Raw genomic sequence first — 18,377 nt, forward strand, 5'->3', positions numbered from 1 at the left:
TTAATTTATCAAAGGATTTTTTAATTTTTCTGTGATCTTCTGATTTTTAGACTTCATTTTTGAGATTTTTCAGTTATTCAATTTTTTGATTTCTTAATTTTTAACATTTCAATTTTTGGAATCTCTCAATTTTTGGATTTTTCAACTTTACGATTTTTCGATCTCTTTTTTTTATTTTTTAGTTTTTTCGATTCTTTAAATTTTACATTTTCCCATTTTTCGATTTCTTTTTTGGAAAGTTTAGTACATATTTCAATTTTTGTAATTCCACATTTTTCCATATTTCGATTTTTTGATGTTTGGGTTTCTCAATTTAAAATTTTTGAGTATGTATTAAAATTTTCGTTTTCTTGATTTTTCAAGTTTTCGATTTCTTAAGTTATCAATGGATATTTTGATATTCGATTTCTCGGTTTTCCATTTTTCGTTTTTCCAATTTTTCCATTTCAGTTTTCCACATTTCAGTTTTGAGATTTTTCAGTTTTTCAATTTTTCGATTTTTGAACTTCCATTTTTTTATGTTTCGATTTCCCGACATCAAATTTTTAAATACAGGGTGTCTCAGAAATAAGTACATTAATTTTAACCAGTAACAGAACTCGTGAAACGGAACAACTTTTTTATCTAGCATTTTTTCGAAAACTCAAGTCGAATTTCGAATTTTCCCACCCATATATTGACGAGCCGTCTATGTTCACCTTAAATAATAACTTAAATAATAGCAACACTACAACAATGAAGAAGGTACCTACCGTAGCAACCGTTTTGACACTGACAATCATTTTTATGTCAATGTTTTTATTAAACGTTGTCCCTTTAAAGTTTGTTTGGCACAGATTTCTAATTTATAGACGAAATGTGTTGAAATGGCTTTGTTTTCAAATCTGGAATGCACCGATATCGTTTTAACGTACGGTGAAGCTCGGGGAAACGGCACTCGCGCCCAACGAATTTTTTCAGAAAACCTCCCAAATCGTCGTCTGCCAAATGTGCGCAGTTTTAAGAACGTTGCAGCATTTTCGAGAGTACGGATCTTTTAAACCTGCACCTCAGGATCGGGGTAAGTTACGTAATAATAGAATTGCTAATATTGAAGAGGCTGTTTTGAAGAGTGTCGAAGCTCGACCGGGCACTAGCACGTATCACTGTCTAGTGTGATGTATCGGAGAGTTGTATTTGGAGGATACTCAGAGAACAAATGTACCCCTTTCAGGACCAGAAATTTCAGTTATTGAAACTAACAGACTTACCACGTAGGCAAAACTTTTGTGAGTGGGTTAATAGAAAAATAAACGAACAGGCAAATTTTGTATCTCATATACCATTAACTGATGAGGTCGGTTACACGAGGGAAGGTGTTCACACCCACATTTGGGCCGATGAAATTCCGTACGCCATTAGGGAGCAGGATTTTCAATTTCTCTCTAAATGTTTGTCACATTGACAAGATGAGGAAAATACGTATCCTAGTAACTGTTTTTGACCATAAATTATTATTAATTATAATAATTATTAGTGTCCATGGGTGACTGAGGATCCATGGGCGGGTAACCTTAATTGGGGTATAACTTTAACAATTTTTAATTTGATAATTAAAAAGTTCTTGACAAAACTCTACTAAAAAAAGTTGTTGAGTTCAATGAGCTCTATAACTGATTAAAATTAATGTACTTATTTCTGAGACACCCTGTATACATACTTAAATTTTACGATTTTTCGATTTCTCGACAACTCGGTTTTTCGATTTTTAAAATTTTTCGACTTCTCGTTTTTCTTGAAATTTTAGTACATATTTCAATTTTTGTAATTCTACATTTTTCCATATTTCGATTTTTTTGATTTCCTAACTTATCAATGGATTTTTTCATTTTCCTGTGATCTTTCGATTTTTAGATTTTTCAATATACATATATTTAAATTTCTCGGTTTTTCTACTTTTCGATCTCTATTTTTTTGAGTTTTTAGTTTTTTAGATTCTTAAAATTTGACGTTTTCCCATTTATCGACGTACCAAATTCTAATTTATAGATTTTTCTGTTTTTCGATTCTAAAAATTTTCGATTTTTTCTTTTTTTGAAATTTTAGTACTTCAATCTTTTAAATTCTACATTTTTCCATTTTTCGATTTTTTGTTGCTTGGATTTCCCAATTTAAAATTTTTGAATATGTATTTCAATTTTTCGTTTTTTTTTGAGTACTTGATTTTTCAATTTTTCGATTAGTACTAGATCTTTCGATTTTAAGACTTTGATTTTCCAGTTTTTCGATTCCTCAATTTTCGACATTTCGAGATTTTTCAATATTTCTCGACTTCTAGTTTTTTTTTATTTATTAGTGTTTCGTTTTTTAAATTTTACAATTTTTTGATGTTTCGATTTCCCGACATCAAATTTTTAAATATACTTAAATTTTACGATTTTTCGATTTTTAAAATTTTTCGACTTCTCGTTTTTTCGAGTTCTCGATTTTTCAATTTTTTGATTTCTTCTTTTTTTTTGAAATTCTAGTACATATTTCAATTTTTGTAATTCTACATTTTTCCATATTTCGATTTTTTTCATTTCTTGACTTATCAATGGATTTTTTCATTTTTCTGTGATGTTTCGATTTTTACATTTTTCAATACATATTTAGATTTCTCGGTTTTTCTACTTTTCGAGCTCTATTTTTTGAGTTTTTAGTTTTTGAGATTCTTAAAATTTCACATTTTCCCATTTTTCGACGTACCAAATTTTAATATATAGATTTTTCTGTTTTTCGATTCTAAAAATTTTCGATATTTTCTTTTTTTGAAATTTTAGTATTTCAATTTTTTAAATTCTACATTTTTCCATTTTTCGATTTTTTGTTGCTTGGATTTCCCGATTTAAAATTTTTGAATATGTATTTCAATTTTTCGTTTCTTTTTGAGTACATGATTTTTCAATTTTTCGATTACTAGATCTTTCGATTTTAAGACTTTGATTTTCCAGTTTTTCGATGTCTCAATTTTCGACATTTCGAGATTTTTCAATTGTTCTCGACTTCTAATTTTTTTTATTTATTAGTTCGTCGCTTTTTAAATTTTACGATTTTTTGATGTATGTATTTCAATTTTTATAATTCTACATTTTTCCATATTTCGATTTTTTTGATTTCTTAACTTATCAATGGATTTTTTCATTTTTCTGTGATCTTTCGATTTTTAGATTTTTCAATACATATTTAGATTTCTCGGTTTTTCTACTTTTATTGTTATTGTTTTTCTGTTTCTGTTTCTGTTTTTCTGTTTTTTGATTCTAAAAATTTTTGTACTTCAATTTTTTTTGAATTTTTTAAATTCTTCATTTTTCGATTTTGTGTTGCTTGGATTTCCCATTCCAGTTTTTCAATTTCTCAATTTTCGACATTTCGAGATTTTTCAATTTTTCTCGACTTCTATTTTCTTTATTTATTAGTTTTTCGCTTTTTAAATTTTATGATTTTTTGATGTTTCGATTTTCCGATATCAATTTTTTAAATGTATTTAAATTTTAAGATTTTTCGAATTTTCGATTTCTCCACATCTCGGTTTTTCGATTTTCCAAGTTTTCGATTTCTCAGTTTTTCAACATTTCATGTTGCGAATGTTTCACTTTCCGATATTTTCTTTTTTCGATTTTTTAAAATTTTTTATGTTTAAGATTTTTAATTTTTTGGATTTTTCAATTCCACAGTCAGAAAATTCTAAAACTCAAAATAGAAAAATACCAAGCACAACATAAATTAGATTGAAATTCAGAAGCCACTACTCTCGTAGTCAATACTAACATACTTAACTTGGAGTGTTTATGTTTACAAATCCAACGAATTATCAATTATACTTACCAATACTTGCTGAGATAAGACGGACTTTGCTAAATGATAAACCCTGTACTCTTCATTTTCTTAGAGGGTATGTTATTTGCAAAAATCCGTCTTATTTTAGCAGCTACTAGCCCCGCCCACCACCCTCAATTTTTTTTATTGATGACTAATGAGATAATGAAGTCTGGAGAAATGCGCACTTATTAGTGACTCAGTGTTTACCAGATGATATCATGTAGGTACTTTACAGCAAAAATATTCAATTCCTTACTAACTATGTAACTTTAAAATCTAAAACGAGTTTAGCACAGAATTTGTTAAGAAACCAGGTAACCATAATATACATAAGCTCCTCATCATTTTAAGGGTGAGCTGAAGCATATTCCAGCATAGAGAAATACATATAAACTTCTGCCCAAGTTTTTGTCAAAAGTATACATCCGATTGTAGTAAACTTCACACCATTGAAATGAGCGTAAAAAACCCCACCCAGACTGCTTTTCCGTTTTTTTAAATTTTGTTGTCAAAAAAAACTACAACGCGTTAAAATTGTAATGAGTATGAGAGAGATTATCTGGTTTTCGCTATTTATGGATTAATTTTAAATTTTCAAAGAGGTGCATTAGTAGAAATTGTATTAAAAAATCCACTGCGCTTTGCAGAAATAAAATATCTTAATAAATAATTGAATAAACAGGGGCAGAATATTTCAAATTTGTGGTCAAACAAACTTTAGCCATTTTTCTGGTCCACTCAAATCTACAGTATCCGACAATAAAATTTTATGAGAGTGTCCACCCTCTAAGGTTTTTTAAATTTAATCTGTAAGTTATTATACTATACATTTTTCCTGGATACAGAAATAGCCTTCTGAGTATTCTGCACATTATGTTGTAATTCAGCGAAACAACTTTTACCAACGTCAATAACAATTCTTCGTATTTCATTCTTCTCGCTAAAATTGTTGGAAAATGCCTGGAATTTACAGAAAATTCTGATCCGTCAGCTGCATCGTGGCAACGATCGTGACAAATTGCTTCTGTTCAACTTTTGAAATAAATAAACATAAAAGCGTCACGTTAAACCACATTGTTCCTTATTAATTTATGCCGTGTTGTAGCTCCACCTCTTGCATAAGAAGACACGCCCCCTCCTTTTCCAGAGTGCGTGAGCATGTTATATAAATGGTTGATTTAATGTCATCAGGTGCCTACCGACTGCGATTAAATATTCACAACAATCGGAAAATGCCACAAAACACATATCCCTTCACTTATAAAATCGAAGCTCTTCAAACGAAGAATTGCATTAGATCGTTTTACGAACTGACAACTGCAACTAAATATTTATGGCATCCATGCATAACTTCAGTGTATCAGTATAAACATCAATATTAAAAACGACTGTGTTTGTATTGACTTGATATAAAAGCGACTTGCAATTTTAAAATTTTAGTTACTTTCAAACGTACTCGGTATAAGTGGAAAACAAGTATCTTCTCCAGTTAACAGTTCACTACAATATGCCATCTTCAAAAATTGTACGTATTTTTTAAATCAACTCGAATTAAAATTTCATCGTTTCAGGACTACAATATTCTAGATGCGATAAATATAGAAAGAACGTTTTTATTGTGTGTCGGGTATTACCCCCTCCACACCAAAAACAAGGTTTTTTATCTTCTTCACACCACCTCATTTCTGTTTTCAATTAGCGTCGGCGGTGGCCAGTTTTTGTCGATGTTTATCCAAATGATGATCGACATCCAGGATTTGTCAAAAGTTTCGGAAACTCTTTTCTTTTTTTTGACACACAGTACGTACATGTGCAAAATGGTTAACTTTTTATTTAACAAACGCCGCTTAATCGAGATTGAAGATCAGCTTTCACAACCCGTTTTTTATGAATTCCCAATGGAACGTCTCAAGATTTTGATACGAAAAGTCGAAGCTACGAAAACTGTGGCTTTAACTTTTCGAATAATGTGTTCGCTAGCGGTAGTTTTGTCTTGTTTGATGCCTTATGTTGATCCTAATAAGAGACATAGCTTGCCTTTATCGGGATGGTTGCCCTATAATACTACCAAATATTATTATCCAACTGTTGCCTTTCAAGTTACTGCTGTTTGTTACACTGCCGCTAATAACGTCAACTTCGACAGTCTGACTTGGATATTAATCACTATAGCGTCTGCAGAATTTGACATTTTGAAAGAAAATTTAAAAAATTTAGACTACAAAGGCGACAAACTCCGAGTGGGAAAAAAGTTCAACGACTGTGTTAACCATCACAAAGAAATCGTCCGGTATATGCAGCTATGCACACAATTAGTTACCTATTCTTTCTCTTTACTTAATTTAAATATTTTAGTTTTGTCTACAAAATCGAGTCCACTTTTTCTAAAGGCATATTCCTGACTTTTTTAGCAAGTGTGGTGGTCATCTGCTTCACTGGTTTCATGATGATCATTGTAAGGCGCCAAAATTATCCCCACACTTTTTAAAAATTTAAGCAATAGGTGCCTTTTTTGGGTCCGCAGTTTATTTTTTTGGCCGTCTACTTATCTTGCATGATGACTGAAGTTGCGGTGTATTGTTGGTATGGTCATGATGTCATGACAACAGTAAGTGGCCGCTGATTAAGAGTGCTGAATTAATCTATTGTTGTAGAGTGACGAAATTGGGAATTTTTTTTACACGTCCAATTGGTATGAATCTGACTTGTCGTTGCGCCAAAGCATGGCGATTTTTTTGGAAAGGACCAAGAAACCTGTGACTTTGACTGGGGGGAAATTGGTTGTGTTGTCTTTGCCGACGTTTACGAGTGTAAGATTTATGAAACGAAAAATTTTCGTTAATGATTTTTTTCAGATTCTGCGTTCGTCGTATTCGTACTTTGCGGTTTTGCAACATTTGTATTACGACTCTTAAGGTAGCTGGTATTAATTTCCTGTAGTTGATGTTTATATTACACTGATGCAACAATAATAGTAAAACAAAATAAAAATTGTTATAATTCTCTTCGAAGAAAAACATTTTCGAATAAAATGATATTTTAGATTTTGACAGTTGTTACAGCTACATATAGTTAAAAAAAAACTGGTTCAAGATTATTTTGCTCCTTATGTACAGTTCAATAAACACAGTTTCTTTGAAAAATAAAAAAAGTGATTTTGCAAGCTGCTATTTGTGATAACCTCTAGACATTAAAACAAATATAGCGCCAATTTTATCTTTTTCCTCCTATGAGTGCATTAGGGAACATTATTTATTTTTAAAATATAAAAGAAAACATTTCATTAGTCAGAAATATATCGGTCTAAAATAACAAAAATAATAATACAGCGCAAATTCATTGCTGAGACATTGCCTCACTTGTCTCATAGGTCAAGCCGGCTCTGGAAATGGATTAACAATTGCTTCAAAAATTTGAATGCATTGATAAAGGGCAAGGTCATCCCTAGTCTTATTATCAAGCAGTAGCCCCACCCACCCACCACTTTTTCATTCCAGTGACAATTCTTATTAGTGTTCAATTTTATCTTAATAAATTCTAGCACCGCCCACTTACCCTTTATTTTTTTAGAGGGTATGTCTTTTACCAAAATCGGTCTTACCTTGATAGGTACTAACCCCACCCACCCTCCCTGTTCTCAATCTAACGAATTTATTTCTGTTCAGTATAAGATCCACCTTTCATTCAGATTAGATAAAGGAATCACTGAAATAGAGGCCGGGTGGGTGGGCGGGGTTAATTATATATTCTTTTGCAGAGTGGAAATGGGAACTAATAGAACGAAGGCTGATGAGAAAACAGGTGGGTGGGCGGGGCTAAGTTTAATTTTTTCTTAGAGGCTTTTGTAAGCAAGCAATGGCCCCTCCCACCCACCCCCTCCAGATACTAGCTTTCCAATTTAAAAATATTCCGATGGACATTATTCCATCAAGCCTATGTATGTCAATTCCGACACGTGAAGTGTAATACTTACTAATAATAAAATACCGAGGTGTACCGTTTTTGAAATTTAATCAATGAAAAATGGGTGAACCATTTTTGATTTAATCATTTAAAAAACCGGTCAAAGTTTATTTCGACAGAACTTTCCTTGCCCTTGAGGTGCAACAAGTCCCTCAAAAGTAGTGGCGTAAATAATACTCCAACAGTCCGAAATCGAACAATCCAAAAATTGAAACATCGAAATATCGATAAATCGAGAAATAAGTAATAATTTTTTTAAAAAACTGGAAAACCAAAAAACTGAAAATTATAAATTGAGAAATCAGAAATTATAAGAATTGAAAATCCGAAAAATTGAAAAATAAAACACTAAAATTTCAAAATTCGAAAAACTGAAAAATAGAAGTATCGAAGAAGTAAAAATTCGAAAAATCGAGCAAGGGAAAAATCGAAAAATCTGAAGTTCAAAAAAATTGAAAATGGAGACATCGAGAAATTGAAAATCGAGAAATCGAAACATTAGAAAATCGAAAAATAGAAAAACCGTAATGATGAAAAATTGGAAAATCGAAAAATCAAAAGACCGAAAATAAAAATCGGGATGGCGGACAGATGGACAGACGGACAGACGAACAGACGGATAGACGGACAGACAGCCGGAAACGGGAGACCTATTTCTCCGTACTCTAGGGGTCATGAAAGGTCGAGAAAACGTAAAAGTAGAGAATCGGCCGACGGACTCGATTACAAAAAAACAAATCGAGAAATCGAAGGCAAGAAGTTGAAAAATCGAGAACTCGAAACGATAAAAATTGAAAAATTTAGAAAAAGAAATCGAAAAACTGAAAAATCTAAAAACTGAGAAAATGAACAATCAAACAACCAAGACATTGAAATCTCGATAAATCGAACAACTGAAAAATCGAAAAATTTAAAAACCGAAAAATTTAAAAACTGAAGAATCTAATACCGAGATCCCAAAAAATCGAAACGTCAAAAAATTGAAAATCGAAAATTTAAGAATTTGAAAAATTGTAAAATAGAAATATCGAAGAACTGAAAAATCAAAAAATCGAGAAATCGAAAAATCAAAAATTTTAAAAATTGAAAAATTAAAATATCGAAAAATTTAAATTGAGAAATGGAAACATCAAAAAATAGAAAAAATAAAAATCTAAAATTTAAAAATCGAAAAAGTAAATAATCGGGATATCGAAAAATTGAAAAATTGAAGAATCGGAATACTGAAATATCCCAAAACTGAAATGACCAAAAAATTGAAAAATTTGAAGAATCAAAAAATTAAAAATCCCGAAACTGAAAATTGAAACAATGAGTAATCGAAAAATTGAAAAATCCAGAAAATGAAATCGAAAAATCGAAAATTTGAAAAATAAAATCCTGAAAAATTGAAGAATTGAAAAACTGCAAAATCGAAACATTGAAAAGTGGAGAAATCGAGAAAATGATAAATCGAAAAATTGCAGATTTGGAAACGTCAAAAATTGAAAAATTTAAAAATCGAAAAGTTGAAGAGTCGAAAAACTGAAAAATCGTGAAATCGAAAAATGAAAAAAAAAATCGAGAAATCAAAAATTTGAAGAATCGAGTTACTGCAGAATCAAAAATTTGAAAAATCCCAACACTGAAGAATCGAAAAATTGAATACATAATCTAAAAACTGAAAATCGAGAATTTGAAAAATTTTAAAATCGAAGAAAAACTTCAAGAATCAAAAATTTTAAAAATCCTGAAACTGAAACATTAAGTAATCGAAAAATTGAAAAATCGAGAAAACGAAATCGAAAAATAGAAAATTTGAAGAATAAAAAACCAACCTGAAAATCGAACAACTGAAAAAAAGAAACATTGAAGTGGAGAAATTTGAAGAATCGAGTTACTGCAAAATCAAAAAATTGAAAAATCCCAACACTGAAGTATCGAAAATTAAAAATTGAGAAATCAGAAATTACAAGAATTGAAAATCCGAAAATCTAAATCTGAAATGTCGAAAAAAAACGAAGATCGAACAATCGAAATATCAAAAAAACGAAAAATTAAAATATCGAAGAAATTGAAAAAAAAAGAAATTAAAAAGTGCCCAAAATTGAAACGTTAAAAAATACTGAAAAGTCAAGAATTTGAAAAAGCTAGACATCTAAAAAAGAAATGTCTACAAATTTTAAAAATCGAAATCCGACATGTTAAGATATCGAAATACCAAGAAATCGTAAAATCGAAAAATGTAAAATTTAAAAAACCGAAAAATTGAAAAATAAAACACTAAAAATTTCAAAATTCGAAAAACTGAAAAATAGAAGTATCGAAGAAGTAAAAATTCGAAAAATCGAGCAAGGGAAAATCTGAAGTTCAAAAAATTGAAAAATGGAGACATCGAGAAATTGGAAATCGAGAAATCGAAACATCAAAAAATCGAAAAACCGTAATGATGAAAAATTGGAACATCGAAAAATCAAAAGACCGAAAACAAAAATCGGTACGGCAGACAGACAGGCGGAAAGACGGACAGACGTACGGTAACGGGAGACCTATTTCTCCGTACTCTAGGGGTCATGAATGGTCGAGAAAAAGTAAAAATCTCAAATTTAAATATCGAAAAAGTAAATAATAGGGACATCGAAAAATTGAAAAATTGAAGAATCGGAATACCGAAATATCTCAAAACTGAAATGATCAAAAAATTTAAAAATTTGAAGAATCAAAAAATTAAAAATCCCGAAACTGAAAATTGAAACAATGAGCAATCGAAAAATTGAAAAATCGAGAAAACGAAATCGAAAAATCGAAAATTTGAAAAAAACCAACCTGCAAATCGAACAACTGAAAAAATAAAGAATTGAAAAACTGAAAAAAGAAACATTGAAGTGGAGAAATTTGAAGAATCGAGTTACTGCAGAATCAAAAAATTGAAAAATCCCAACACTGAAGTATCGAAAATTAAAAATTGAGAAATGAGAAATTATAAGAATTGAAAATCCGAAGATCGAAATCTGAAAAGTCGAAAAAAACAAAGATGGAACAATAGAAACCTCAAAAAAAACGAAAAAAGTAAAATATCAAAAATTGAAAAAAAAGAAATTAAAAAGTGACCAAAATTGAAACGTTGAAAGACTGAAGAGTCAAGAATTTGAAAAAGCTAGAAATCTAAAAAACAAAAAATTTTAAAAATCGAAAAACCGACATGTTAAGACATCGAAATATCAAGAAATCGTAAAATCGAAAAATGTAAAATTTAAAAAACCGAAAAATTGAAAAATAAAACATTAAAAATTTCAAAATTCGAAAAACTGAAAAATAGAAGCAAGAGAAAATCTGATGTTCACAAAATTGAAAAATGGAGATATCGAGAAAATGAAAATCAAGAAATCGAAACATCAAAAAATCGAAAAATCGAAAAACCGTAATGATGAATAATTGGAAAATCGAAAAATCAAAAGACCGAAAACAAAAATCCGGAACGGCGGACAGAAAGGCGGACGGACAGACGTACAAACAGACTGACAGACAGACGGACAGACGGACAAACAGACGGACAGACAGACAGACGGACAGACGGACAGACGGACAGACGGACAGACAGACAGACAGACGGAAACGGGAGACCTATTTCTCCGTACTCTAGGGGTCATGAAAGGTCGAGAAACGTAAAAGTAGAGAATCGGCCAATAGACTCGATTACAAAACTTCTTCGCTTACGCTCGGGAAGTAAAAAACAAATCGAGAGATCGAAAAGTCAAGAAGCTGAAAAATCGAGAAATCGAAAATATAAAAATTTAAAAATTTAGAATTAAAAAGAAATCGAACAACTGAAAATTCTAAAAATTGAGGAACTGAACAATCAAAAAAACCAAAACATCGAAATCTCGATAAATCGAAAAATCGAAAAACTAAAAAATCGAAAAATTGAATAACCGAAAAATTTTAAAAACTAAAAAATCTAATACCGAGATCCTCAAAAAATCGAAACGTCAAAAAATTGAAAATGGAAAATTTAAGAATTTGAAAAATTGTAAAACAGAAATATCGAAGAATTGAAAAATCAAAAAATCGAGAAATCGAAAAATCAAAAATTTTAAAATTTGAAAAATTAAAATATCGAAAAATTTAAACTGAGAAAGCGAAACATCAAAAAATAGAAAAAATAAAAATCTAAAATTTAAATATCGAACAAGTAAATAATCGGGACATCGAAAAATTGAAAAATTGAAGAATCGGAATACTGAAATATCCCAAAACTGAAATGTCGAAAAAATTGAAAAACAGAAGAAATATTTGAAGAATCAAAAAATTAAAAATCCCGAAACTGAAAATTGAAACAATGAGTAATCGAAAAATTGAAAAATACAGAAAATGAAGTCGAAAAATCGAAAATTTGATAAATAAAAACCTGAAAAATTGAAGAATTGAAAAACTGAAAAATCGAAACATTGAAAAGTGGAGAAATCAAGAAATGATTAAATCAAAAAATGGATTAATCGAGAAATTGATAAATCGAAAAATTGCAGATTTGGAAACGTCAAAAATTGAAAAATTGAAGAATCGAAAACCTAAAAATCGTAAAACTGAAACAACGGAAAACTGAGATCTCGAAAAATGAAAAAAAAAATCGAGAAATCAAAAATTTGAAGAATCAAGTTACTGCAGAATCAAAAATTTGAATACATAATCCAAAAATTGAAAATTGAGAATTTGAAAAATTTTAAAATCGAACAAAAATTTAAAGAATCACAAATTTTAAAAATCCTGAAACTGAAACATTGAAACATTGAGTAATCGAAAAATTGAAAAATCGAGAACACGAAATCTAAAAATCGAAAATTTGAAAAATAAAAAATCTGTAAATCGAAAAACTGAAAAAAGAAACATTGAAATGGAGAAGTCAAGAAATAATAAAATCAAAAAATCGATTAATTGAGAAATTGATAAATTGAAAAATTGAATATTTGGAAACGTCAAAAATTGAAAAATTGAAGAATCGAAAACCTAAAAATCGTAAAACTGAAACAACGGAAAACTGAGATCTCGAAAAATGAAAAAAATCGAGAAATCAAAAATTTGAAGAATCAAGTTACTGCAGAATCGAAAAATTGAAAAATCCCAACACTGAAGAATAAAAAAATTAAATACATAATCCAAAAACCGAAAATCGAGAATATGAGAAATTTTAAAATCGAAGAAAAATATCAAGAATGAAAAATTTTTTAAATCCTGAAACTGAAACATCGAAAAATTGAAAAATCGAGGAAACGAAATCGAAAAATCAAAAATTTGAAAAATAAAAATCCTGTAAATCGAACAACTCAAAAATTGAAGAATTGATAAACTGAAAAAAAGAAACATTGAAGTGGAGAAATTAAGAAATGATAAAATCAACAAGTCGATTAATTGAGAAATTGATAAATTGAAAAATTGAATATTTGGAAACGTCAAAAATTGAAAAATTGAAAAATTGAAGAGTCGAAAAACTGAAAAATCGTAAAACTGAATTCGAAAAATGAAAAAAAAAATCGAGAAATCAAAAATTTGAGGAATCGAGTTACTGTAGAATTGAAAAATTGAAAAATCCCAATATCGAAAAACAGAAAATCGAGAATTTGAAAATTTTTAAAATTAAAAAATTCAAGAATAGAAAAATTGGAAAATTCCAAAATTGGAATATCGACAAAATTGAGAAATCGAAGATTGAATAATCGAGAAATCGGAAAGCCAAAAAATCAAAAATTCGAAAAATTGACAAATCCACAATTTTGATTTTTTTCCCAAAAATTTCTATGTCTGGGATAAAAATTTAACACGAATTCATAAACCACAAGTTCAGAACTATATTAATTTTTAACATTTAAATGACATTTATTCAACAAAATTGTAAGATGACATCAATTCATTTACCATACTTCCGGTAACCTTAAAACGTTTGTCAGATTCAAACCATATTCAAGTTAAATTGTAAAATGTTGTTATACAATTTTGATTTCTTACCAAAAGTCTGGATGCGATGTCTAAGGTAAAAATTCAACACGGATTCATTAACCACAAATGGAGGAGTACGTTATTCTATAAAATTTAAATAACACTTTTTATTATTCGTATTTCTAATATATATACAAAATTTGTCAACAATCTATTTAGTAGTTTTGGCGATTATCCGACTAATAAAAATTGACACAGACGACAGACAGACGGAAACGGTAAACCATTTTTTTCGTACATTTCGTACATTTGTACAAATAATTTGCATTTTTCACAGTCTCTCAATTACTTTTTTCTGCAAAAAAAAAAACGAAAACCTGTACTTGTGATTCAATTACAGTATTCAGAGAATGAAAGCAAAAACTGCAAAATCGAGGACACTCGTTTCTTCCTACCAGAACCTCCGTATTAAGAATACTTTCAAAACATGTAAATATGTAAAACTCATCCGATTTAACCGCAAAATAAGACGCATTAATTGCTTCAAAACACTGTAATAATCAGTTGTTTAAATTAATTAAATTAATGCATAACCATTTTTTAAAATGAGTAAGTGAAATCTGACGTCTTATTAGTTAGCTATTTATGGTCTTTAGTAATAGTAGATTATCGGGCTGGTTTTTCCTGATGAGTGGTGAGCGATGAGCCTGTGTCGAAAAACTGAATTATAGGCAATAATTTATAAGAACCATATATAGATAACAGTTGTTTATAATAATTGATAACTGTAAAATTTGTTCTGCACCCTTTTTATGATAACGCATATAAATATCATAAAAAGTATAGTTATATAGTTACTTAATCAAGTTTTGAGATGACGTCATCAAGCTTTTGGAAGGGACAAATATCCACCAATCGAGCGTTCTTCAATTTCCAGAAACAAGAACAGACTTAAATTCGACGTTATTTATTTTTCATGTGTACGAAATATGACAAGCTTTTCGATATCCACCGTCACTACTCGCCCTGCCCTTCCGAGGCAAAGCATACCTCAGTTTATCCCAAAAGTACGAATCACCCCACTTCACATAAGTGTTAATCTTCATATACGTCTTCAACTCCTCACCCACTTCCTCCAAATCCACATCACCATACACTATAACAATCAGCCGAGTCCTTTTCTCCCTCATGGCATGGGCATGTGCAACACGAAACTCCATCTTGCTCCACACACTCTCCAGGAAATTCCTGGAAAGCACGATCACAGTCCTGCGCGAATCCTGCACCGAATTTAAAATATTCGTCGTGATGAGTTCCCCAGGGACCCAGTTGCGATAATGCAGACACAGTTTGTAAGGTTTCTGGTAGCCCTCCAGTGTGGGAACTAGAGTTTTCGTCACGAAGTCTTCGTCTTTGTGGGAGTAACTGACGAAAGCGTCGTAAATTTTGTGGTGGTCAAAATCGTCAGGTTGGAACCATCTCCTCCCGGAGATCATGTAGAGGTAGAATTTAGTTTTGCGGGGGTTGATGTGGTATAGGACGAGGCAGAGGGTTACAGGGATGAAGATTATGAGGATAATGATGTAGTAGTAGTCGTTGGTCCACTGCCAGCAGAAATCGTTTGGATGAAGGTTGACTAGAAGAGTTTCTGGGTTGTTGAAGCAGTGGATCTTCTGAACATCAGTCTGGAAATCTGTAATTTTAAATGTGCTTGTGTTTGACAACGTACGTACCTTCTTTGAGAAATTTCTCAGAAAGTTGGTAAAATGAGCATTACTGCAGTCGCACTTCCATGGATTATGACTGAAGACAAAACTAACTAAGTTGGAGTGGTTTAAAATATTTACAACATTAAAATTAAGGTAGCTAAGCTCGTTGTTATCTAGATTCAACACCTAAAAAATATTCACCACTTAACACCTCCTTCACAAAAATTATCATCATTACCTCTAATTTTGGTGGTAACCAGTCAATACTTTTAATTTTGTTGTGCGAAAGATACAGCTTGGTTACATTTTTGTAACCAAAATCATTTCCAAAAAGTCCATCTGTCAGCTGATTTCTTTCCAGGTGTAGCTCAGTTTGATTAAACTTGTACGACTTCATGATATCTTGATCAATTAGAGGAAACGTGGTCAGATTTCTGTTGCTACAGTTGACAACCATGGAATTATCAAACGGTCGCCAGATGTAACCGCACTCTGTAACGTTGGGTGTGTTCAAATGACAAGTCAATAGTGACGGTGATACTCTCAATATATTTTTGTTTTCATTTTCAAAACACTTTAAATTGTCGATTTCCAAAAACGTAAGTTTCGACGGTTCCTTTTTTTGTTTTTGCACGTGTTGAACAAAATCGTAGTTGTTACAGTCACATCTGAGGGGGTTGCTGAGCAACGAAACTGACACGTTCGTAGAGGAACTGAGTCTAAGTTGGTTCTTGTTAAAACGTACAAAGGAGATATTGTTGTGGTCGAGATTGATATCTATTGGTTTAGTCCACTTTAAATTCTTTACCTAGAACAATTTGATTATAAGTAATCGGAAAACGATTTGTTTGGTGAATACGAACTTGAAACGTGGTGATATTGTTGTAACTCAAGTTCAAAGTTTTCAGACTTCTGGTGTTATTTTTCGTGAAGATGTCATCCACTTGTGTCACACAGTTAAAACTAAGATCTAGAGTTTCAACTTTTGTGGTACCTTGAAGAATGTTTGTCACTGATTTACAATATTTGTTCTCAGACATGTAAATCTTCTTCAAAGTATCGTTAGAAAAAGAACCAAAAACTTTTCGAATCTGATTTCTAGACAAGTCAATTTTTTCTAGCGATGTCAGATAGACCAGCGCACTTTTATTGACCCAACTGATTAGATTGTCGTCCATGTTTAGAACCTTCAAACTCGATAGATTCAACATCGGGACAAACTTAAACCTGTTACCAGATAAATTCAAGTCTTCCAAGTTTACCAAATATTGGAAAAGATTTTCAGGCAAGAATTCCAATCTACATCTGGCCAAATTGGCAGTCTTTAGTAAAGTTATATTGGCAAATCGATAACCCGACAGTTTTAAACCGAGATTTGCTGTTAAGTTAAGCGTCTCCAATTTCTTCAAATTTTCGAAGACGGAAGCAGGCAGCTCCGTAAGTTTATTGTAAGATAAATCGAGAAATTTTAAGTTGATGAGATCTTCGAAAGCTTGACTAGGAACACTTTCAATCTGATTGTTTGCAAGACCTAGTTTTCTCAAATTTGTCAATCCAGAAAACGTGGTGTTTGTTATTATTTTTAGATGGTTTTGCCCGAGATAAAGCAGTTCCAAATTTTTCAAGTCGCGAAATGCATCTTTAGGTATTTCCTCTAAGTCGTCGTCCATGAGATTCAAAAATTCTAACTCTGTCAAGTTGTCAAAAAGGCCTTCTTTCAGTCGCAAGTTAGTGTTCATTTCCATATTCAAATTACGCAAGTTGGGCACCTCCGAAAAAACTTTTGACCCCTGGAATGAAAGGTTCAAACTGGCCAGCTTAATTCTGTCTACATCAAACAATCCTTCGAAGTAGTCGTCTGACAAATCGATCACAAAGTTATGAAATTCTACAACTTTAACTGCTTTCAAGGAAAAATGTTGGATTATTGTTCTGATGTTCACCGGTGGCGTATCACATCCCTGGAACTTAAGTCTGTCGATTTCACCAACCGTCACGTTTGGTAAAAAATTTGGAAATGTCGTGTTTTCGTGGCAGGAGATTAACAATTTTGTATTTGTAATTGTAACTGAGAATTTTCCGTTGCGTTCTAGCGTACTCGAAAACGGAGGACACTGGAAGCTTATTCCTTGTTCGATGGGAAAACACTCACAGTTTGGATTCAATTCAGGGTTACACTGCATTATAATAGACACTGACACGTCAAAATAAACTAGCAGCAGAAGCAAACTCCAAGAGATGTTCATTTTCAGAGATGCGTGTGGTTTAAATGTGACTAAGCGTTTGATCTTTCATGTTTCTGAGATTTATTATTATTTTTCGAGTGAAAGTTCACACCAGTATCACACACTATCAGCAAGTATTATCTGCATAAACATCGAGAGTTTTGAAACAAACAATCTTGAAAAATCTATAAACATGTGTTTAAATAGAGCCCTCCCCTCTATACGTTTCCAGAGAAAACCATTAGGGAAAGCCAATGTCTGATTAACTGGCGCGATTCTTTTTTTATTACCGGTGTTACACGAGAGAAATAATTTTAAAAATCAACTTTAAATAAAAAAGACAATTCCGATTACTCACTATAAACTTGTTATGCATTAATTTGAATAACTAATTCTTCTTGAGATATTAAAACAACTAACTGTGATTAAATTAAACGTATGACAACGTGCTTCCGCGAAAATCGTGATAAGGTAACCACTCTGATAAGAAGTCTTTTGTTTCTAATGTTTTAGTTTTTCTTGTGGTTAACTACTGTTAATTTATTGTTCTGTTTGAGTCGTGTGAAAGTATGATATAAGCATTTTTTTATAGTGCGTTATGCACGTTTTAGTATTTACATTTAAAATCATTATGCAATGTGTCAAGATATCCATGACATTTTAAAACTGTTTAAACTGAGATTATTTGACAAAAGACGTGACTCTGTACATTAATATCTCAAGTTTCTAG

At 31.0% G+C, this 18,377-nt stretch overlaps 2 protein-coding genes across 2 annotated transcripts; one reads left to right on the forward strand and one right to left on the reverse strand.

The window, feature by feature from the left end:
• The first annotated feature begins 5,279 nt into the window (after window positions 1–5,279).
• Window positions 5,280–6,846, forward strand: LOC135127179 (putative odorant receptor 71a). Its single transcript, XM_064053556.1, has 6 exons — window positions 5,280–5,365; window positions 5,412–6,130; window positions 6,196–6,295; window positions 6,344–6,448; window positions 6,495–6,650; window positions 6,696–6,846. The coding sequence occupies exons 1-6, from the start codon at window positions 5,348–5,350 to the stop codon at window positions 6,753–6,755; spliced, it is 1,158 nt and encodes a 385-aa protein (XP_063909626.1). The 5' UTR covers window positions 5,280–5,347; the 3' UTR covers window positions 6,756–6,846.
• Window positions 6,847–14,664: 7,818 nt separating this feature from the next.
• Window positions 14,665–18,039, reverse strand: LOC135127177 (protein toll-like). Its single transcript, XM_064053554.1, has 4 exons — window positions 16,286–18,039; window positions 15,661–16,230; window positions 15,447–15,608; window positions 14,665–15,398 (listed from the first exon to the last, which is right to left on the reverse strand). The coding sequence occupies exons 1-4, from the start codon at window positions 17,666–17,668 to the stop codon at window positions 14,688–14,690; spliced, it is 2,826 nt and encodes a 941-aa protein (XP_063909624.1). The 5' UTR covers window positions 17,669–18,039; the 3' UTR covers window positions 14,665–14,687.
• Between the last annotated feature and the right edge of the window lie 338 nt (window positions 18,040–18,377).

This window comes from Zophobas morio, unplaced genomic scaffold (assembly GCF_036711695.1).
Source record: "Zophobas morio isolate AGI-343-1 ecotype UQ-CSIRO unplaced genomic scaffold, CSIRO_AGI_Zmor_V1 ptg000011l, whole genome shotgun sequence".
NCBI lineage: Eukaryota > Metazoa > Arthropoda > Insecta > Coleoptera > Tenebrionidae > Zophobas > Zophobas morio.

What these genes read in the sequence shown, in the direction of transcription:
- LOC135127179 (XM_064053556.1), top strand. An exon ending in CATCACAAAGAAATCGTCCG is followed by an intron (nt 6,131 to 6,195) that starts GTATATGCAGCT and finishes TAAATATTTTAG; the next exon opens with TTTTGTCTACAAAATCGAGT. An exon ending in CTTTGCCGACGTTTACGAGT is followed by an intron (nt 6,651 to 6,695) that starts GTAAGATTTATG and finishes GATTTTTTTCAG; the next exon opens with ATTCTGCGTTCGTCGTATTC.
- LOC135127177 (XM_064053554.1), bottom strand. Translation starts at nt 17,668, where the DNA reads ATGAACATCTCTTGGAGTTTGCTTCTGCTGCTAGTTTATTTTGACGTG. An exon ending in ACAATATCACCACGTTTCAA is followed by an intron (nt 16,231 to 16,285) that starts GTTCGTATTCAC and finishes AAATTGTTCTAG; the next exon opens with GTAAAGAATTTAAAGTGGAC. An exon ending in TGAGAAATTTCTCAAAGAAG is followed by an intron (nt 15,399 to 15,446) that starts GTACGTACGTTG and finishes ACAGATTTCCAG; the next exon opens with ACTGATGTTCAGAAGATCCA.